At 50.5% G+C, this 16,761-nt stretch overlaps 4 protein-coding genes and 1 non-coding gene across 5 annotated transcripts, besides 10 other annotated features; 3 read left to right on the plus strand and 2 right to left on the minus strand.

The window, feature by feature from the left end:
* Positions 1-34: 34 nt before the first annotated feature.
* ACLA_085510 (ubiquitin-specific protease UBP2) lies at positions 35-4,489 on the minus strand (the record flags this gene model as incomplete). The annotated part of the gene is made up of 11 exons (XM_001268281.1): positions 35-621; positions 679-850; positions 904-1,324; positions 1,385-2,054; positions 2,107-2,644; positions 2,698-2,786; positions 2,845-3,239; positions 3,293-3,338; positions 3,388-3,595; positions 3,647-4,401; positions 4,468-4,489. The coding sequence occupies 11 exons, from the start codon at positions 4,487-4,489 to the stop codon at positions 35-37; spliced, it is 3,903 nt and encodes a 1,300-aa protein (XP_001268282.1).
* Positions 4,490-4,999: 510 nt separating this feature from the next.
* ACLA_085520 (NADH-ubiquinone oxidoreductase 213 kDa subunit) lies at positions 5,000-5,795 on the plus strand (the record flags this gene model as incomplete). The annotated part of the gene is made up of 4 exons (XM_001268282.1): positions 5,000-5,183; positions 5,250-5,369; positions 5,441-5,635; positions 5,701-5,795. The coding sequence occupies 4 exons, from the start codon at positions 5,000-5,002 to the stop codon at positions 5,793-5,795; spliced, it is 594 nt and encodes a 197-aa protein (XP_001268283.1).
* A 919-nt stretch (positions 5,796-6,714) lies between these two features.
* Positions 6,715-6,747: a microsatellite.
* Positions 6,748-7,280: 533 nt separating this feature from the next.
* Positions 7,281-7,309: a microsatellite.
* Positions 7,310-9,059: 1,750 nt separating this feature from the next.
* Positions 9,060-11,810, plus strand: ACLA_085530 (SLM1 family PH domain-containing protein; the record flags this gene model as incomplete). Its single annotated transcript, XM_001268283.1, has 4 exons — positions 9,060-9,600; positions 9,663-10,150; positions 10,223-10,560; positions 10,634-11,810. 4 exons carry the CDS (start codon positions 9,060-9,062, stop codon positions 11,808-11,810), a joined length of 2,544 nt encoding a protein of 847 aa, XP_001268284.1.
* A 608-nt stretch (positions 11,811-12,418) lies between these two features.
* Positions 12,419-12,498, plus strand: ACLA_085540. Its single transcript has one exon. It is a non-coding gene; the product is annotated as a tRNA-Val (tRNA).
* Positions 12,499-12,618: 120 nt separating this feature from the next.
* Positions 12,619-12,644: a microsatellite.
* Positions 12,619-12,645: a microsatellite.
* Positions 12,646-12,975: 330 nt separating this feature from the next.
* ACLA_085550 (RNP domain protein) lies at positions 12,976-15,103 on the minus strand (the record flags this gene model as incomplete). Its single annotated transcript, XM_001268284.1, has 8 exons — positions 12,976-13,115; positions 13,170-13,323; positions 13,388-13,809; positions 13,894-13,945; positions 14,026-14,175; positions 14,239-14,332; positions 14,556-14,622; positions 14,923-15,103. 8 exons carry the CDS (start codon positions 15,101-15,103, stop codon positions 12,976-12,978), a joined length of 1,260 nt encoding a protein of 419 aa, XP_001268285.1.
* Positions 14,048-14,125: a microsatellite.
* Positions 15,104-15,627: 524 nt separating the features above from the next.
* Positions 15,628-15,667: a microsatellite.
* A 723-nt stretch (positions 15,668-16,390) lies between these two features.
* Positions 16,391-16,430: a microsatellite.
* Positions 16,431-16,454: 24 nt separating this feature from the next.
* Positions 16,455-16,505: a microsatellite.
* Positions 16,476-16,503: a microsatellite.
* Positions 16,506-16,511: 6 nt separating the features above from the next.
* Positions 16,512-16,547: a microsatellite.
* Positions 16,548-16,761: the final 214 nt, after the last annotated feature.

A 16,761-nucleotide genomic window follows, 5' to 3' on the forward strand; every position in this document is an offset into this window, starting at 1 on the left:
ATCGAGGCCGAGGCGACGGACACTATCTCATTTCCTACCACTCCACATCACGCTGGTCAGCCAAGTTGTTTGACGGCCATGACGATGTGGGAGCTTTGCTGCCAACGTCGACAGGTCCTTTCCGGTCCTTTTCCACACGGAGGGCAGCACCCGTACCTGAAGTATAATTATCAGCGAATGCCTCGTCGTAGGCAGGGGAATCCATGTTCAGATCCTCCTGGGGAACGGGTGTCGTCGTAGTGACTCCCTCCATTGGGAGAGTTGGTTCTGTCCCAGAAACTGGCTCACTGTGTGCCATGTTGTCAATGATTTGTCTGCAGACGGGATCGACAAGGCGGTCTTTTAGAGCATCGTTGACGTATACCAGGAAGTACGGAGTCGGGGGGTTCTGGCGTTCTTGGTTCTTGAAAATTTCATCCGGGTTTTGGACTTCGGTTACTTCGTTATCGTTGTACTTGCGCCAGACGTTCTTCCGGAAGTCAAAGATATAGATATAGTAATGGCCAAACTCGACGGATCCATGGTGCACGAATACGGCATAGAGTCGATAGGCCAGGTGCTTGAAATCGACAAACTGGCTGGAAATCAGAGTCTGTGTGTTCTTGATCTCTTGTTCGACGTCTAGAAGCATAAGTCAACTCCGGTTGCTGCAGTGCACAGCAGGGAAGGGATGCCCACAGTTCAATTCAGCCTTGACTATTTGAGACAATTGACCAAGCTCAGACGAGAGTTGCGGATTAATATCGATTGCTTCTTCGGCTGTCTCTGGATTATCCTTGAAGGAGTTAAGGTCCTCGACAACGGATTTGGCACTTTCGAACAAAGTCGCCATATCAAGGCCGTCATTTTCCTGCCAGAAACATTAGTATCAGCCAACAAACGAAAAGGAGAATCCGTTCGTACACTTTGACGCAACAGCTCGGCCCTGCGTTCCTCCAGCGTCTTCAGTGTATTTTTCCACTCCCAGCACTGTCGTCGTCGATTCATGATCTCAGGATGCTGCGTATCCATGTATCGGTCAAGGTAGATCTTCTCTTTCAATTCGAGATGATGAGTCGATTTGAAAGAGCTCTTCTTGATGGGATCAAATTGCACTCGCTGCACTTGGATCTGAAGCACTGGGGGCAGCTTGCTAATCGCACTGTATTGCTCGACGATTGTGTTGTCAACGTTGACCTTCTGGGCATCAAACGCCCCATCAATCGCTGCGTAGATATCACGAGACCCAGTTGCAACGTCGACCTTGATATCGCACCACCACTCCTCTTTAGACCGAGTTCCCGCCTCAGCAAGGATATACGACTTGGACCGTCCGTAGAATAAGCTTCGGCCACAATAGTTAGCTTGGGTATACACCAATCGTGTCTGGACTCTGGAGACCTACTCTTTCACCTGGTCCAGTTGTTCTCCATCTGGGGCGAAGGCGATCGGCTTGATTGCGCATTGACTCTGAAAGAGCACATTATTGATCACTTCCGTGACATCTTGTTGGGCCCCAATCTCCACCTCTTCCAGGAGCTGCTTCTGGGGATCTATTGGCACAGTCGACCGAGGCGGCACTGGGGGGGGCTGATTCGGTGGCCCGAATGGTATTGCCGGTGTTTCGTCCTTCGGAGAGATATTGTCCTCATTGTTCTGAGACGCAGGTTCAGGCTGCACCTCACTCATCACAATATCCTTGGATGGAGTTTCGTTTTCTTTATCCTCAGGCAGTAACGGTGTACCTAATTTGACACTGTCAGAAACAAGAGTAGCTTCGCTATCCACATCACTGATTGTTGGATGTTTCGGCTTCTCCTTCTCGGCATCAACTGGGTTTTGACTTCGCTCTGGCTCTGGCGCCAGCTGTGGTGGGCCAAGCGGTCCCATAATAGGCATACCGTTGACTTCTCCGAGTCCACCGGGTCTGCTCATAGATATGGTCGACCGGCGACGGATAGCTGCTTCATTGGACGGGCTGATGAGGGTTAACCGTGCTAGCTCCTGACCCGGCGTCACAAATGATCTTGAAGAGGTAATCATATCTTGGAACAACGTTCGTAATTCTCTTAAAACTGCAGACGAATTGTTAGAAAAATTGTAGAATTTTGGGGGGGTAATACGCACACGTCTGAGAGCGCTCAACTTCCTTCTTCAAGACCTTGCGAGAGCCAACATGCTTCTTGCTCAAGCTCTCATCGTCAAGCTCCATTCGGAAACTCTCATAGTCCAAAACCATCTCTCGGAATGGACGAATGGAGAAGTAGAATTGCAACAAGCTATTGAGATAGCAAGTATTGCCAATGTTTTGCAAGCCAACAGGCCATTCTGACAAGTCACGGCCAGAGTCGGCGTCAGGCCCGGAAATCATGCTGCTAAGTAGAGAGCTATTTTTGTCTTTGGCGATGATGGTCAATGCCTGGTTGTACTTCTCAGCTTGTCCCGGGGCTTCGTCCACACAGATGGTGTATGCTGCCATGATGGCGGCGTCATCCACTGTGCGATCAGGGATTTGAAGCAAACGATAGGCATCAGCAACATCCATTTCACCAGCGGTCATTTCACCGGTGCGAACAAAATGTGTTAAAACGGCCGATTTTCGAGATTCAGCAATGAGCTCAACAGCACGCCGAGCAATATCCCTGCTTGCTGGGTTGTCATTGACCTGGAAGACAAGTCAGTACCGAATCTCCCCTCAGAAGTCAAACCATCTCTCACCTTCGTGGTATACATAGTCAGAACAAACTCATCGCTTGTCGAACTGTCAACGCCAAGGAATACCTGTGCTTGTTCGACGGTTGCGACTCCTATGTCATCGTTAACACTGTGAAGCAGCACAAAAGAATGTATGAATGAGGTTCTTACTATCTTCCGCTGCTGATTTGATCCGCTCACTCCTCCTGCTATCCCCGATTCTCCATAATCTCATGCGAGATTCATTTTCTTGTGTCGTGGAGCTCATAAAGGCATAGAACTTCCCGATAATACTATCTTCGGTGAGATGGGGATCATCGTGAGCAAGTCCGAAATATCTGTAGGCCTCGATTACATCTTCGTCCGTGTATCTGCCCTCAGCGTAAGCCACCTGAACCGCCGTGTCTATGACTTGGGCATCATCGCTGCCTCTTAAATTGCCGATGGATTTGAGACACTGTAGATAAAGTGATGATCTTGCTGGATCAACTGAAACTTGCCGGTTGAATGCTTCAACGACCGAAGAGGATGACATATCTTCAACGACACCCAGATCTTCGTAATAACTAAAGACACGTGAGTTGCTATGCTAGAGTTTGAGGAGTACGATTGAGCATACGGTGCAGGGGCCATCTGGAATTCATTGGATCGTAGAGATTTGGGATCTCGAGCTATGTCAGCAGCGAACAGCACCAACAATGTCCGGGTACTCACAGTCCAATGCATCCATCGCATACAGTAGATCATCAAACGAAGGATGAGGAGGTTTTGGCGGTTGGCGACCTTTCTTTTCCGTCGCCGGACGCTGCTCAATGAGTGCAGAAAGCTCATGTAGGACATCGTCAAGGAAGATCTTCAGCTGGTCCTGATAGGGGTATTCCGCCCATGGATTAGGCCGAGGAGGCTCCCAAAATCCTTCATTCTGAAAGAAAGGTTAGATCAAATTCACTAACATGAGGTGGATGTTACAGACCTTCACAGAGAACCCAAGGAATTCCAGGAGGCTTTTGCAGGGTCGGCCCTCGACGCCGAAACATGTCATGAACCTTTTGTTCACAGCTGATATCGACTTGCTCCGTTGGCTATCATGGAGAGCGTTGAAGATATAAGTGTGTAGGTTCTCCAACACCGTGATCGGCAGTGGTCGACCGATGCCTTCCAGACGCTCCGGCTGTGCCGCGATCGCTTCGTCTGCACGCCTCCCCAGCACTTCGGGGTCAATCAGAAGTCGCACCCACTCCTCGGCGAGGACAGGCGATGCGATCCGCACCGAGACCGATACAGGACATGTGAGGTAGGAGCATTCGTAGTGGAATGTCTCGACGATCTGACCCTTAGGAGTGACTTCCGCTGGAGAAACACCATTCCTCTGCCTCCCAGACTTGTAAACCAAATGGTGTATGTGATCCGCAAACCCTTGCGTTGATTGGCCTATGCCTGGGCTGGAGCTAACAACGAGTTGAAGATGGTATCGACACTCTGTGCAAATCGCCGAAACCTTCGAGGGATTCCCGGTGCTTTTTTTCTGTTCCGCCTGAGGGAGGAAGCTCTGGTTCGGTTTGGTCACATACTGATGGCGACATGCGGAAGGCGAAATGAATTCGAGTGACCCGGTTTGTCGTTCAGCGAAGACCGGAGGGACTTCTGAAAGAAGATTGCGGCCTGTGCCTGGCGGGTGTACGGGATCGTAATCGTAAATGTCTTGAGCGAGCCGCGGGGCAGTTTTGCCTAGAAGATTAAGATTTCGGTGTTGGTAGAATGCGCATGATCTGTATCTTCGGCCAGGTTACATACCAGACCGTACTGAGGACGACATGAGTATGCTCTGCTGAGCTTGGTGCTGCGGGAAGACCAGATCGAGCTTCCGATTACTGCTTATGATTCAAGTTCCCATGTATTCTCTTCTCGCTTCTTGCTGATAAAAAACTGCAGGCGAAACCCAGTCACAGCTGCTGAAATCACCGATGCCTGTCGCAAGATACCTGGCAGACTGGATAGCGGGGGACACCACAACGGACAAGGAAAGCAGCGAGTCGAGGATCGGGTGCGTTGAACCAGCGCTTCGTTTATCTGCTGTTACGGGAACTTGGGGTTGGGACAAAGATAATCTCAGAGCATCGAAAGAAATATAATGAAAAAGATTCAAGACAAAACACATGAATCACAACTCACCAGATGCGCTCATCAACCTGCCATGGAGCTCCATGCTGTGGGGAAGGCGGTCATAGGCGGCAGAACCTCGACGTCCCAAATTCAACATCCTCACTGCGGCCAAATGACCTATCCACAGCCATCCAGCGAACGTTTCCTGCCCCCAATCGCCACCATGGCCTCGCATCATGATGCTCATCCCTACCATCCGAAGGATACGATTGGCGCGACGATGAAGACCACCATGCTCACCGGTGGAGTTGGTCTTTTCGCGTCAGCCGTCCAGAACACCCTCGCCAGAAAGAACGTTGGACCATGGGGTATCTTTGTGCGAAGCGGCGGCACAATCGGTGTTTTCGGTTCGGATACCCATTGAGTTGGAGTCAATTGGCAAGAAAGATGTCTCTCTAACGATCCTACTGCAGCGGCCATGGGTGGTACCTATGAGTTTGTGAAGAATGCCTCGGCCAACCTGCGGGAGAAGGACGATCACTGGAACGTTGCCCTGGGAGGCTTCTTCTCTGGAGCAGTCCTCGGACTTCGTGGTATGTGCTCTCTTTGCTTTCCTCCTCTCGATAGATGTGCTTTGAATACGGTCCACTAATTCCTGTTCTAGCCCGGACATTCCCCGCCATTCTGGGTTACGGCGCGGCTCTGGCCACGGCCATGGCCGGTTTTGATTTCACCGGCGGAAGCTTATTCGGATCGAAGAAGTCGACCGATGTTGATGAGTTCGACCGTCGCACACAACTCCGGACAGCATACCAAACCTCCGTAGAGCAGACCTTTGCCGAGCTGGGTGAAGGACGAGGTATGGCGATTGCTCCACTCTCCGCCTTGTTGTAATCACGGCTTTGCTAAATTCCCAACTCACAGGTATCACCGCTCCCGGATACGCCGAGAGACGCGCAGAGAGACTCAAGGAGAAATATGGCTATGAGGTTCCCACATCCGCAGTACCGGCATCATGAAGTGATTTGATTCGATGTTCTCTGCCCAGTCCTCCAGTCCCCAGTCTCTTTTGTGTAAACTATCGTTACATGTCGAATGCTTTTTTTAGCTCGCAAATCTGGCATCCGAAACAATGATATCTTTCTTTCTTCTTCAAAGTGCCGGTTTTCTGCTTCGCAGATGGAGCTCACGATTGGGATTAATTGGGAATCATTCCGGAGGCTCGGAGCATCCCACTCGACAGTGCGGAAGATGCTCGTTTGTTTTCTGGTCATCAAAAACTGGATCCTCAAACAGACTTGAAGGTGGTAGCCCAGTCAGCAAGACTTTCAGCCTGGAAGGATCTTGAGACTGCAGGGTTCCGGTGTAGATCGGATCTCTGCTCTACACATGCTACCAAGGATATGTTACATAGACCATCCTGCCATATCCTCATGACCCCTTGGCTTGGTTGATTTCACGGATTTTTCCATCCGTATCGGTTTGCATACGACGACTCTTTGATGCAGCGAGTGCTGGAGTGTCGAGCGCGCGCGGAGTCAACTTGACCTTGATAAAGGGGGAAAAGCGTTGGATAGCAAACCGACTTGTATAGTGTAGGTCTCGTCCTCATCCACAGGGATTAACTCAAAACAACAATACCCCTTATGTAGGGCCAGTTATCTATACATAGAAGTAGACATATCGATCTTATCTACTATCGAGTGGTTCGCACACAGTCCTTTGGAAGTAGTTCATAATCAATAATGCGAAGTTGAAGCAGGTTGGGATTAGCTCAAGGTATGCATGATCATCCATGCAGGGGAAGTAGCTATATGATATCACATTGTTTATAGCATTAGCATTAGCAAGTGGTCAAGGCACTTGTCGCCCAATGTTCTATTCACCGCATGACATAATCCCTCTTAGTTACTATGATCTGGGAGTTGTACTTGTGTCAGATAGATAGATAGATGGATGGATAGATGGATATCAACGACATCTACCGAGTACTTGGCATTGGGTAATAAGTATATTGAGAGCGTATGTACTCCGTAATATTAGTAGTTCATTTGAACGACATCGGGGCATACAGTGTAGGTCACTCCTCCCACCAGCAATAATGGACTTGATCCGAACATGTCCGGCTCTCAACTCTTCATCATTCCATTCGTCATTTGAGGATCATTTGGATGGGTGGTTGAGGGGGAGGCGATTCCCAGCGTACGGACCAGGCACGTTTTTCATTCTTGTTCTTGTTGGTTACTTGGGTGCCTGGAGTTAAAGTCTCGTCTTGTTGGTTTGGAGGTGTAATCGAATGCCAGTCTCCTCTCGTTTGGTTTTTAGCGAGGTACATCAGAGAGTTAATCGGTAGGAAATCCATCCTCCACATGCTGGTGATCGCGGATGATGAACCGTGCATGACGTCGAAGATGGGAACTTTGAGAAAAAAGGAGGAGTTCCGGGTCCGATATAGCTCCAGCGGGCCGTTTAACTACTCCTTTTTCCAATCCATTCTCGAAGTCTTTTTTTTTTTTTTTTTTTTTTGCTTTTTCTCTCCTGAGTCTTGACATTGCATATCAGACGGATGGAGATGCTGACGAGCGCGCAGTAATTTATCTACTAGTAGAAATACTCCGTAGATACTGCCATCAACTCGCCACTTTGAAAAGGGGTAACCCCATCGAAGCCGTACAGAACAATTGGCTGCCGACGCTAGAAGGAAGGATTGGCTCCTTCGACTATATCCACTTGCGTGGCCGTGATGATGATCCTGAGATTCTCATTAGTATTATTATTGAAGGGCTGGTGAGTCGTCCTTGTTCATGGTCATAGCCACGATGTTCAAGTTCAGCCATCTTCACCAGCCTCAAGGGGTAGTACGTATGTCTATACTACAATACTGTGTAGTCCTATCATCCTATGGTAATAATGGAGCGTTTCATGATCATGATCATGATCATCATTGATTGCTCTGATGGTCCAATTAATAAATAATCGAGTTCTCCTGAATCATAAATTCAATATTATTCAGGCAGCGGTATTTGGTAATTTCCTCCAAGTTATCTATTCTTATTCTTAGCATCTTGAACACGGTAGTAGGTAGAGTAGTTGTAGTAGTACTCCGTAGTATCAATAATACCGAGTATAGATAGTATCAGAATATCAATGCTGACGGTGAGACTGCATCCTCCACTGCAAGAGAATAGGTAATAGAGACTAGAGATCAGTCAATAATAACGAACTGTCCTTATAGATCAATGAATAGATACAGATCCTAACAAGTCAAAGGGTTCATGACTTTCTACCTGTCTCCTTTTCCTCCCTCCCAATTGACTGGCCCGGGGATTCCGTTCACTGCTCTTCTCGTCATCACGTCGCATTCTCGCTGTAGACGTCATCCGGAACCGTCCAAGTTCAATCGTGACACTGTTAAGATGCTCGTCTATGTACATCTTCCTTCATCTTCATCTTCTTCTTCCTCATCTTCATCTCTCTCTCCCTCTCCCTCTCTCCTGAACCCCTCTCGACGGCTTTTATCCACCCATCTATCTATCTATACATCTTCATTTCATTTCAATCCCCCTGCGTGATCCAAATTCCTTCCTCGATAGTTCCTCCCTAGATCCTGTGGGGCGCATATTTCCATCCATACATCCAACAAAGATTCCCCTATATTATTTCATTACTCTCTCTATTGATTATTACCCTCGACCATCTACTAGTTTCACTCTCTATCCGATTCCCAAACCCATTTCATTATTTCGAGCACTCTACTCCGTACTACAGTACTACTACTCCCCATGCTCCTAATTTGAGCCCCGATCGGATCGTCAATCCGCGACAAGAAATTGGACCTTCTGGTTGTTCCCGTTCTCCCCGCAAAACAGTTCGCTCCAGACCATTAAAAGAAATAACTAATTATTACTATTACTGCCGTTCGCCTGGAAAACCGAACCTCGCCGACAATACAAGATCCCTGATTCCCTGGATTTCCTGTTCTATACTACAACTATCGATCGATCTTACCATCTTCTTCTCCTGGAAATCGCTCCCCCCCTTTTTCTTTCCTCCTGCAATACCTTCGACTGGCTTTTACTTAACTGAACAACACTTGCGATCAAACTGCATTCGACCATCATTACACCAAAATACTACATTCGCCCGCATTCCTGAGCTGCGCCCTTGATCGCTTTTGCACCGCCCAGCTGTCCAGGCCTCCCTCCAGGGTAGTACTGTAGCGTCATCACCGCCGCAGAGCCAATCCCCTCTCCCCTCCCTCTATCTCCCCTCCTTCCACCACCATGGCAATGACCGCTCGGGCGCATACACCGGTGCAGGATGCATATCGTCCGTTGTCACCCCCCACCGACTCCATCCTCTTAAATCGGAGTTACAGCTCGCGATCGGGCTCCAGACCCAACTCGTTCATCGCCAGCAATTCAGGCTACAACTACGCCCACGGTGCCGTCGGTGAACCGCCCGCCACCATTCACAATCCTCGATTCCATGAGGAGTTTGACGCAGCCAGTCAGCGAGGTTCGGTCGCGATCGATGGCCCGTCAACCGCGGCAGTCCACCGTTCGGCGTCACAAATGTCCCATTCTCGGTCCACGACCCCGACGCGCTCAACCACCCTGAAGAAGAGGTCGTCGCTCAGCAGGAAAAGCAGTATGCATCGCAGCGGGAGTCGACGGAGCTTGCGCGCCGGCAGTGTGCGCAGTCTGGTCCTGGGTGATAGGGAAAAATACGGCGTTGAGGGCGCAGATGATTCCAACAGCGCATTCCACATCCCCATCCCGACAAGTGGGAGTCCGACGGAGGTCATGGCCCAGCGTTTCCAGGGTATGTCTCGACTCGTCTACCTCTTTTTATCTTGCCGATTCGCGGATGCTAACACAATCTAGCTTGGCGCAAGATCCTGAAAGATTTGATTGTCTTCTTTAAGGAAGTCCAACGATCCTACGAAACTCGGTCCAAGCTGTACCTGTCGGCCTCAAACGTGATCAACAACTCTCCACTGCCTCCCTCATTTCTCAAATCCGGCGGCCTCGCCGATGCGACCGAGATTCTGCGGGACTTTCACCGTCAGGGGTACCTGGAAGCGAACAAAGCAGCCGAGGTCGAAAGCGAAGTCGTGAATCAGCTCATGGGTCTCCGGAACGATCTACAAAAGAAGACCAAAGAAATCAAGAGTCTCCATGGAGACTTCCGGAACTCCGTCGATAAAGAGGTCGAGGGTACGCGCAAGACTGTTCGCCAGTTACACGAAGCGTTGGGTCTGGTCGACACCGATCCATCTGCGACATCAGGCAAGGGCGATCCGTTCATCGTCCGACTGAACGTGGACAGGCAAATCGAGAAGCAGATCGAGGAGGAGAACTACCTCCATAGGGTAAGTGCCATCTCTCAACGGCAGACGGACTTGCTTTGCGTTTTTCGAGAGCCTGCTCACTGACTATATTAGGCTTTCTTGAACCTCGAGAACTCTGGTCGTGAACTTGAGTCGATTGTCGTCAGCGAGATTCAAAAGGCGTACAATGCATACGCTAGTATCCTCAAGCGGGAAGCCGACGAAGCGTACGATACCGTGGAGAAACTCCGTGCCGGTCCCATCTCCATGCCTCACGATCACGAATGGAATCATTTTGTCGCCAACACCGACGAACTGGTCGATCCTCGCGTTCCTCTCCGGAACGTGGAGAATATCACCTACCCGGGCAAAGATCATCCGGCCGCGGCTGAAGTCCGATCGGGCATGCTCGAGCGCAAGAGCAAATACCTAAAGAGCTACACTCCCGGATGGTAAGTGCCCAAGCTTTTTTTTTTTTCTCCTTCTTTCCTCTTTGTTTCCCCATTCAGTTGCTGACTGGTGCAGGTATGTCTTGTCCCCGACCCATCTGCACGAGTTCAAATCTGCCGACCGGGTGGCATGGCAGACACCTGTGATGTCATTGTACCTCCCAGAGCAGAAGCTGGGCTCTCACTCGCAACCGGACTCGACGTCGCACAAGTTCATGCTTAAAGGGCGGCAGACGGGAACCATGCATCGGGGCCACTCGTGGGTATTCCGCGCAGAGTCACACGAGACCATGATGGCGTGGTACGAAGACATCGAGAGCTTGATCTCCAAGACGGGCGAGGCCCGCAATGCGTATGTCCGACGGCATGTCCGCACTGTGAGTGGCACCAGTGTCCGCACCAGCATTGACGGCATCATGGATGAAGATGAGGCCGATCGCACCCCATATTCGGCAGAGGCGGTGGTCCTGAATCAGGAACGGCCCACGTCTGAGCCTCGTCAGCCCGGGGGCCGTTTCCCGAGTGACGTGCAGATAGACCGCCACGTGCAAGCCCCGCTGTCACCCTCCAGCGGGGAGAGCTCCGGCGGACATGACATGCTCGCCGGTGCAGGAGAGCTGCCCGATGGGGTTCCATTCCACGATGGCAATCCCAATGTCTCGAGCAACGAAAGCCGCGATGCGAGCTACGGTCCGCCGGTAGAGCGACATGATGCCTACTATGGCGAATGGATGGGCCCTGCGGAAATCGCTGCTCGTCAGAAGCAACTGCAGCAGGGTAACTCTGGGGGCGACCAAGGTGGTGCTGCCAGATCCGATGTGGGAGGAAACGATGCCCACCCAATCCTGTTTGCAGGAATGGGGTCTGTGAGCTCCCGCGACCCGTCAGTGGCACGGCAGAGAAACCGCCGTGAAAGTGCATCGACAGCACCGACCACCACCAACGTCACCGATCACACACACAATACCATTCCTACGTCAGTGGAAGGAGATCATGATACACCTATGGTGGGTGTTGGCGGCGTCGGCTATCAGAATGCTGGCGACTACAAGAACGACCAAGGCCTGTCCACCGTGGATAGTGCTACCGTCACCCCATTGTCCGATATCGCCTCGGAGGAAGCATACAACGGCTCTTACATGCGGCGACCGGGGAACATGAGACGAACCTCGTCTCAGCAGAAGAAAAGCGTGTCAGCGCTTGAGCTGCAGATTCCAGGCCACTACCCCCCAGCAAACCACATCCCCGCGTAAAATCGTCCTTTGAATGGCACGATTCGACTCCCAAGTGATTTTTTTGTTTCGACTTTTCTTGTACATCTTTTTTTTATTTTTTTTCCCCTTCTATGAGCGCTCACCCAGCCTGACTTACCAGTGGGAATCTGCATGGTTTCCCCTCGGCGTCTTGTTCTGCTTTCGGCAAGCTCTCACATGGGCAGAATTTTACTTTCACACTTGGATATCCGGCGTTCGACTAGGAGTGGATGGATACGGGGGATGTGGTCTGGGGAAATAGAACATGGACATGAACCTCTGCTTGGTCGATATGATTCCCCTCAAGGCACCTGTTGGTTGTCATTTTTTTGTTTTGTTTTGATTTCCTTTGTTTTCCTCTCCTATGTTCTTTCCTATGTCATGTTATCGACGAGCTTCGCTTCTCTGTACCATATTCTTATCCATTTTCGAATGACACGGCATGATATGATGCATTTAAACTGGACCCGTGAGTTTCAACTTTCAACGTCGTCGTAAACGAAACCCGCAACAGCCAGTATGCATGCGACTATCCTCTCATCACATTCCAATCTCAAATATAAAAGCTTGGATAATAAAATAAAGTTTTTGCCCCTATGATATAATCAGATCGATTGGCCCAGTGGTTAAGGCACCTGCTTTACAAGAGAATCGCAGGGGATCGCAGGTTCGAACCCTGCATCGATCATTTCTTTTTTTCTTTCTTTTCTTTTTCCTTGACTCCTTTTCAATATATGACCAACGCTCGCCAGCGTTTAGCAACTGTCGTCTCTGGAGTGGATGCTCTGGTTTGACTGGGGGGGTTTTTTGTGTGTGTGTGTGTGTGTGTGTGTGTTGGAGTCTACAGGTTTCACTGGTTTGATGGTCTATCTGAAGATTATATTGCCGAGTTCTACTACAATGTCAAGTGTCTGTCGGAGAAGGACAAAATGATGGTTCATAACCTCTCATGTTTCCATTTGAGAGAGAGAAAGAAAAAAGTACCCGAATTACCCACACATGGTTGTGATTGGAGAAAAGAAAATATGAGAAAGAAAGAGGGAAAAAAAAGAAAAACACAGAATGGTTTCAACCGCGAATCAGCATATCGTCAACTTCAGATGTTCCCAAGTAATACATCGCGAAAACCAGGTGGACCGACCCCCGCCGAAGCGTGGCCGCAATTTTACATGATCTGGTCCTGAGTGATTCCAGGAGCCGGCTCGGTGCCCTCCAAAGCATCACCTGGACCCGGTCCAAGGTTCATGTATTTAACAAACGTGATGCCGAGAGGACGACCACCGTATTGATAACCGGTGAATTTGGCTGCCGTAGAATTAGCCCCTGGGAATATTTATACGGGTAGGAGCAGGAACATACCAATAGCAGTCTCCGCTGTCTCCTCATTATCGAACTGAACCACACCGGTTCCCCGAGAGCGGCCGTTGGGCTCGTACTGAATCTCAGCGCGCTCAACTTTTCCGATGGTCGAGAAGAGATCCACCAGATCATCGTTGCAAGTAGACCATGGCAACTGTTGAAAGCCAGTATCAGTATTTATTAATATTTATCAGACGAGTTGTTCTTGGAGCACTCACATTGCGCACGTAGATCACAGGGCTCTTCTCGCCTCCAGAGGTTGCATAGTCGGTGAACGGGTTTGGAGGCACCGAGGGCGCGGGCTCGAAAGTCTGAGGAGCTCCGAAGCCCCCAGGCGCACCATAGCCACCTCGGAAGCCGCCGCCAAATCCACCACGGCCAGCAAAGCCACCGCGAGCGGGGAAGCCGCCTCCAAAACCACCACGACCACCAAACCCGCCACGGCCGCCAAAGCCGGGGCCGGAACCGGCGAACCGGTCTTCCCGAACCTCCAATGTGCGTCCCTGCCAGTCGTAGCCGTTGAACTGTTGAATAGCGGTGCGCGCGTCGTCGGGGGACTCGAACGCGACAATGCCAGAACCCTTGGGGCGGCCAGTGGCATCCGTGTGGACGTCGGCGCGAATCACGGCACCTTGCTGAGCTGTGGTGTAGTTATTGTTAATTCACAGATCACTTTAATATGGAGAGATTGTAACGTAACGGTGCGGCGTGAACTTGGACTTACCAGCTTGGCGGAACAGATCCTTCAGGTCTTGCCAGCCAACGTTGAAGGGGAGCTAGATTCCATAAGTCAGTACCATTTAAGAAACTTAGAAAAGTCGGCCACAGAATGTGGCTCGGGGTAAGGCCAACAAACGTTAGAGACAAAGAGCTGTCTTCCGCCTCCACCAGCACCACCAACAGGGGCACCACCGCCATAGCCTCCGCCGAAACCACCTCTGCCACCAGCACCCCCAAAGTCACCTCGGGAAGGGCCGCCAGTAAAGCGCGGCTCGGGTTCGCGGTCCTACAGAACAACGATTGTCAGCAAGGTTACAGCTTGATGAACAGGGATGGAATCCTCAAATACCTCGCGAACGTAGACGAGACGGCCCATGAGGCTCTGGTTGCTAAGCGTGTTGACGGCATTCTGCGCTTGCTCCCTTGTAGCGTATTCCACAATCCTGGTAAACACACCAGTGCGTCAGAAGATGAAGAGGGCGGGGGAAACAACATCACTTGGCGGCGGCAGCACTTACCCGCATCCCTACAATATTTGGACGGCCAGGCCCAGCCCGTCAACCCAAGTCGTCCATGCAATGAAGAAGACCAATGAAATCCGGGGACAGGAAAGGAAAAGAAAGAGGAAGTGGAAGAAAAAAGAACAAAAAAAACCAGCCACACTACACATTGGCGCCCACCTTCGACATTCCATTGGGAAGTAGTAAAACGTCGGCGAAGATGACCTCTCCAGCTGTATGAACGAAGTGGAAAAACATTCCCCCCCACAGTCAGCCACAAGTTCCAGTCCAACATAATCTGCGTCGCGTTGCCGACACGATATGACCCTGCTCACCCTGTCTCATAAAGTCTTTAAGATGATGCCACTTGACATCGTACGATAGGTTCCCAACATAGACCCGACGGTCCTGCTGGGACGATCGCGAACTGATTGCATCATTTGTTCTTTGGCGACGGCACGATCCTCAAACGATCTCGAAGGGGGTAACTGCTGCGACCACGTAACCAGATCGTGAATGTCCTCCAGTCGCACCTTGAGTCGCACTCATAGGAGACCGAGAACGGCGATCACTGCGGCGATAGTCGTCACGACTGCGCGAGCGGCTGCGCGGCGAATACGACCGACGGCTGCGTCGAGGGCTGCGGGAACGTCTGCGAGGAGAGCGAGACCTCTCGCGCTGCGGGTAATCAGTATCAAAGGAATCGGAAGGCATTGTGGAAGTGGCCCCCGGCCGGCTAGAATGAGGATAGAATTGAAGCAAACAAAAAAGGAGGGGTAGCGAAAAAGTGACCAAGGTAGATCAAGGTTAAGCAGAAAGGCGACGTCGTGGAGAGGGGAGATGGTTATGATTCCAGGTGCTTCCCGAGACGCAAGAGAAGCCCGACACTTGGTAGGCGCTGAGAACCGGCAGAATACAAATCAGGTGACACCGCCTCGAGCGCAAGCAACACGCCAAGCAGAAACAGCGATCGGAGCTCAAGAAAAGGGAATTGAGTACAAGATAGTGATGAACTCAACGAGAGTGGAGAAATAAAAGATGAAGAGATAATATGATCATCAAAAAATAAGGGGGAGTGGAAAGGAGGGAAATGGTGTCAGATCCGATTGTACAGGGACAGTGGATACCCGGCATCATTGGCGGCGCGGCATCCACTTCAATTCCCAGAGACGAGGAACTATAGAGGCCCATTCTTCGGGAAGAGACGTGCAGGAATGTTTCATGCAAGAGAAATAGAAACAGCAGAATGACAGCAGAATGACAGCAGAATGACAGCAGAGGGGAAGATGTAATTCACGTCACCAGTCCTGGTGAGAGAGAGAGGGAGAGAGAGAAAAATGGTGACTTACTTGAGATGGTCGGTAGACGTCGGCTGAAGGTCGACACTTGAACGTAAGCCAGAGGATCCCAGAGAGCAATCAAGCAATACAGAAAGAAAAGAGAGAAGAAGAAGAGGAGAAAACGAAAGAGGATGGAAGAGGTTTAGTAGAGAGGTTGATATGGATGATAGCGGGGTGGGAAGGATAAAAGCAAAATCAGACTCGAAGAATCAACTGGTATATGTGTGCAAGAGTGTGTGTGTGTGTGTTTGTCAGATTTGATCGGGAGTGCCAGGGAAAAGGAGAAAATGATGGAAAAGGTTGAGTGAAGGAAATCCCGTAGAGATCCGAGACAACCAGGATAGTTTGTTTTGGCTGCGAAGAGTCTCTGGCCTGTCTGTGGTGGTAGTGGTGATAGCTCTTACCTATGAGTAACAGCTAGGCGCAGAGAGGACCGGATAGATGGGAGGGAAGGGTAAGGGGAAAGGACAAGATGATTGACGGATGGAATGGGATGAAAGGGATGAATGGGATAGAATAGAAAAAGGAAAAGGATGGAGATGGAGATTGGAGGTGAAGGTGAAGGTGGATAAAGGAAGAGAGAGGACAGGATGAGAGGAGAGGGGGCGACGTGATGGTTCCTACAGTAGTAGGAGCAGTAGTACGACAATAGCGGGTGTCTGTGTGTGTGTGTGTGTGTGGGTGGGTGGGTGGGTGGGTGGACTGTTGACTGTCAAGCCAGCAGTGTAATAGTGGTGGTGGCAGTGGTGGTAGTAGTGGTAGTAGTGGTAGTAGTATGTGCTGCAGCAACTGCAGCAGTAGCAGCAGCAACAACAACACCACCACCACAAGTAGTGGTTGGATTGGAGAGAACCTTGGAGGCCAAGACAGGGGTAAGGATGACAGGCAGAAGAAGAAAGGAGTGGGACACAAGCCTGGCCGGCTGGCTGACAGACACAGAGAGCGAGTCAGGCAGAGTGACAGGCAGAGAGAGAGTGAGGAATGGAATGGACAGGAAGAAAGGACAGCAAAGGTGGATTGTAAACATCAACT

Source organism: Aspergillus clavatus, genomic scaffold (assembly GCF_000002715.2).
Source record: "Aspergillus clavatus NRRL 1 1099423829806 genomic scaffold, whole genome shotgun sequence".
Taxonomy (NCBI): Eukaryota; Fungi; Ascomycota; class Eurotiomycetes; order Eurotiales; family Aspergillaceae; genus Aspergillus; species Aspergillus clavatus.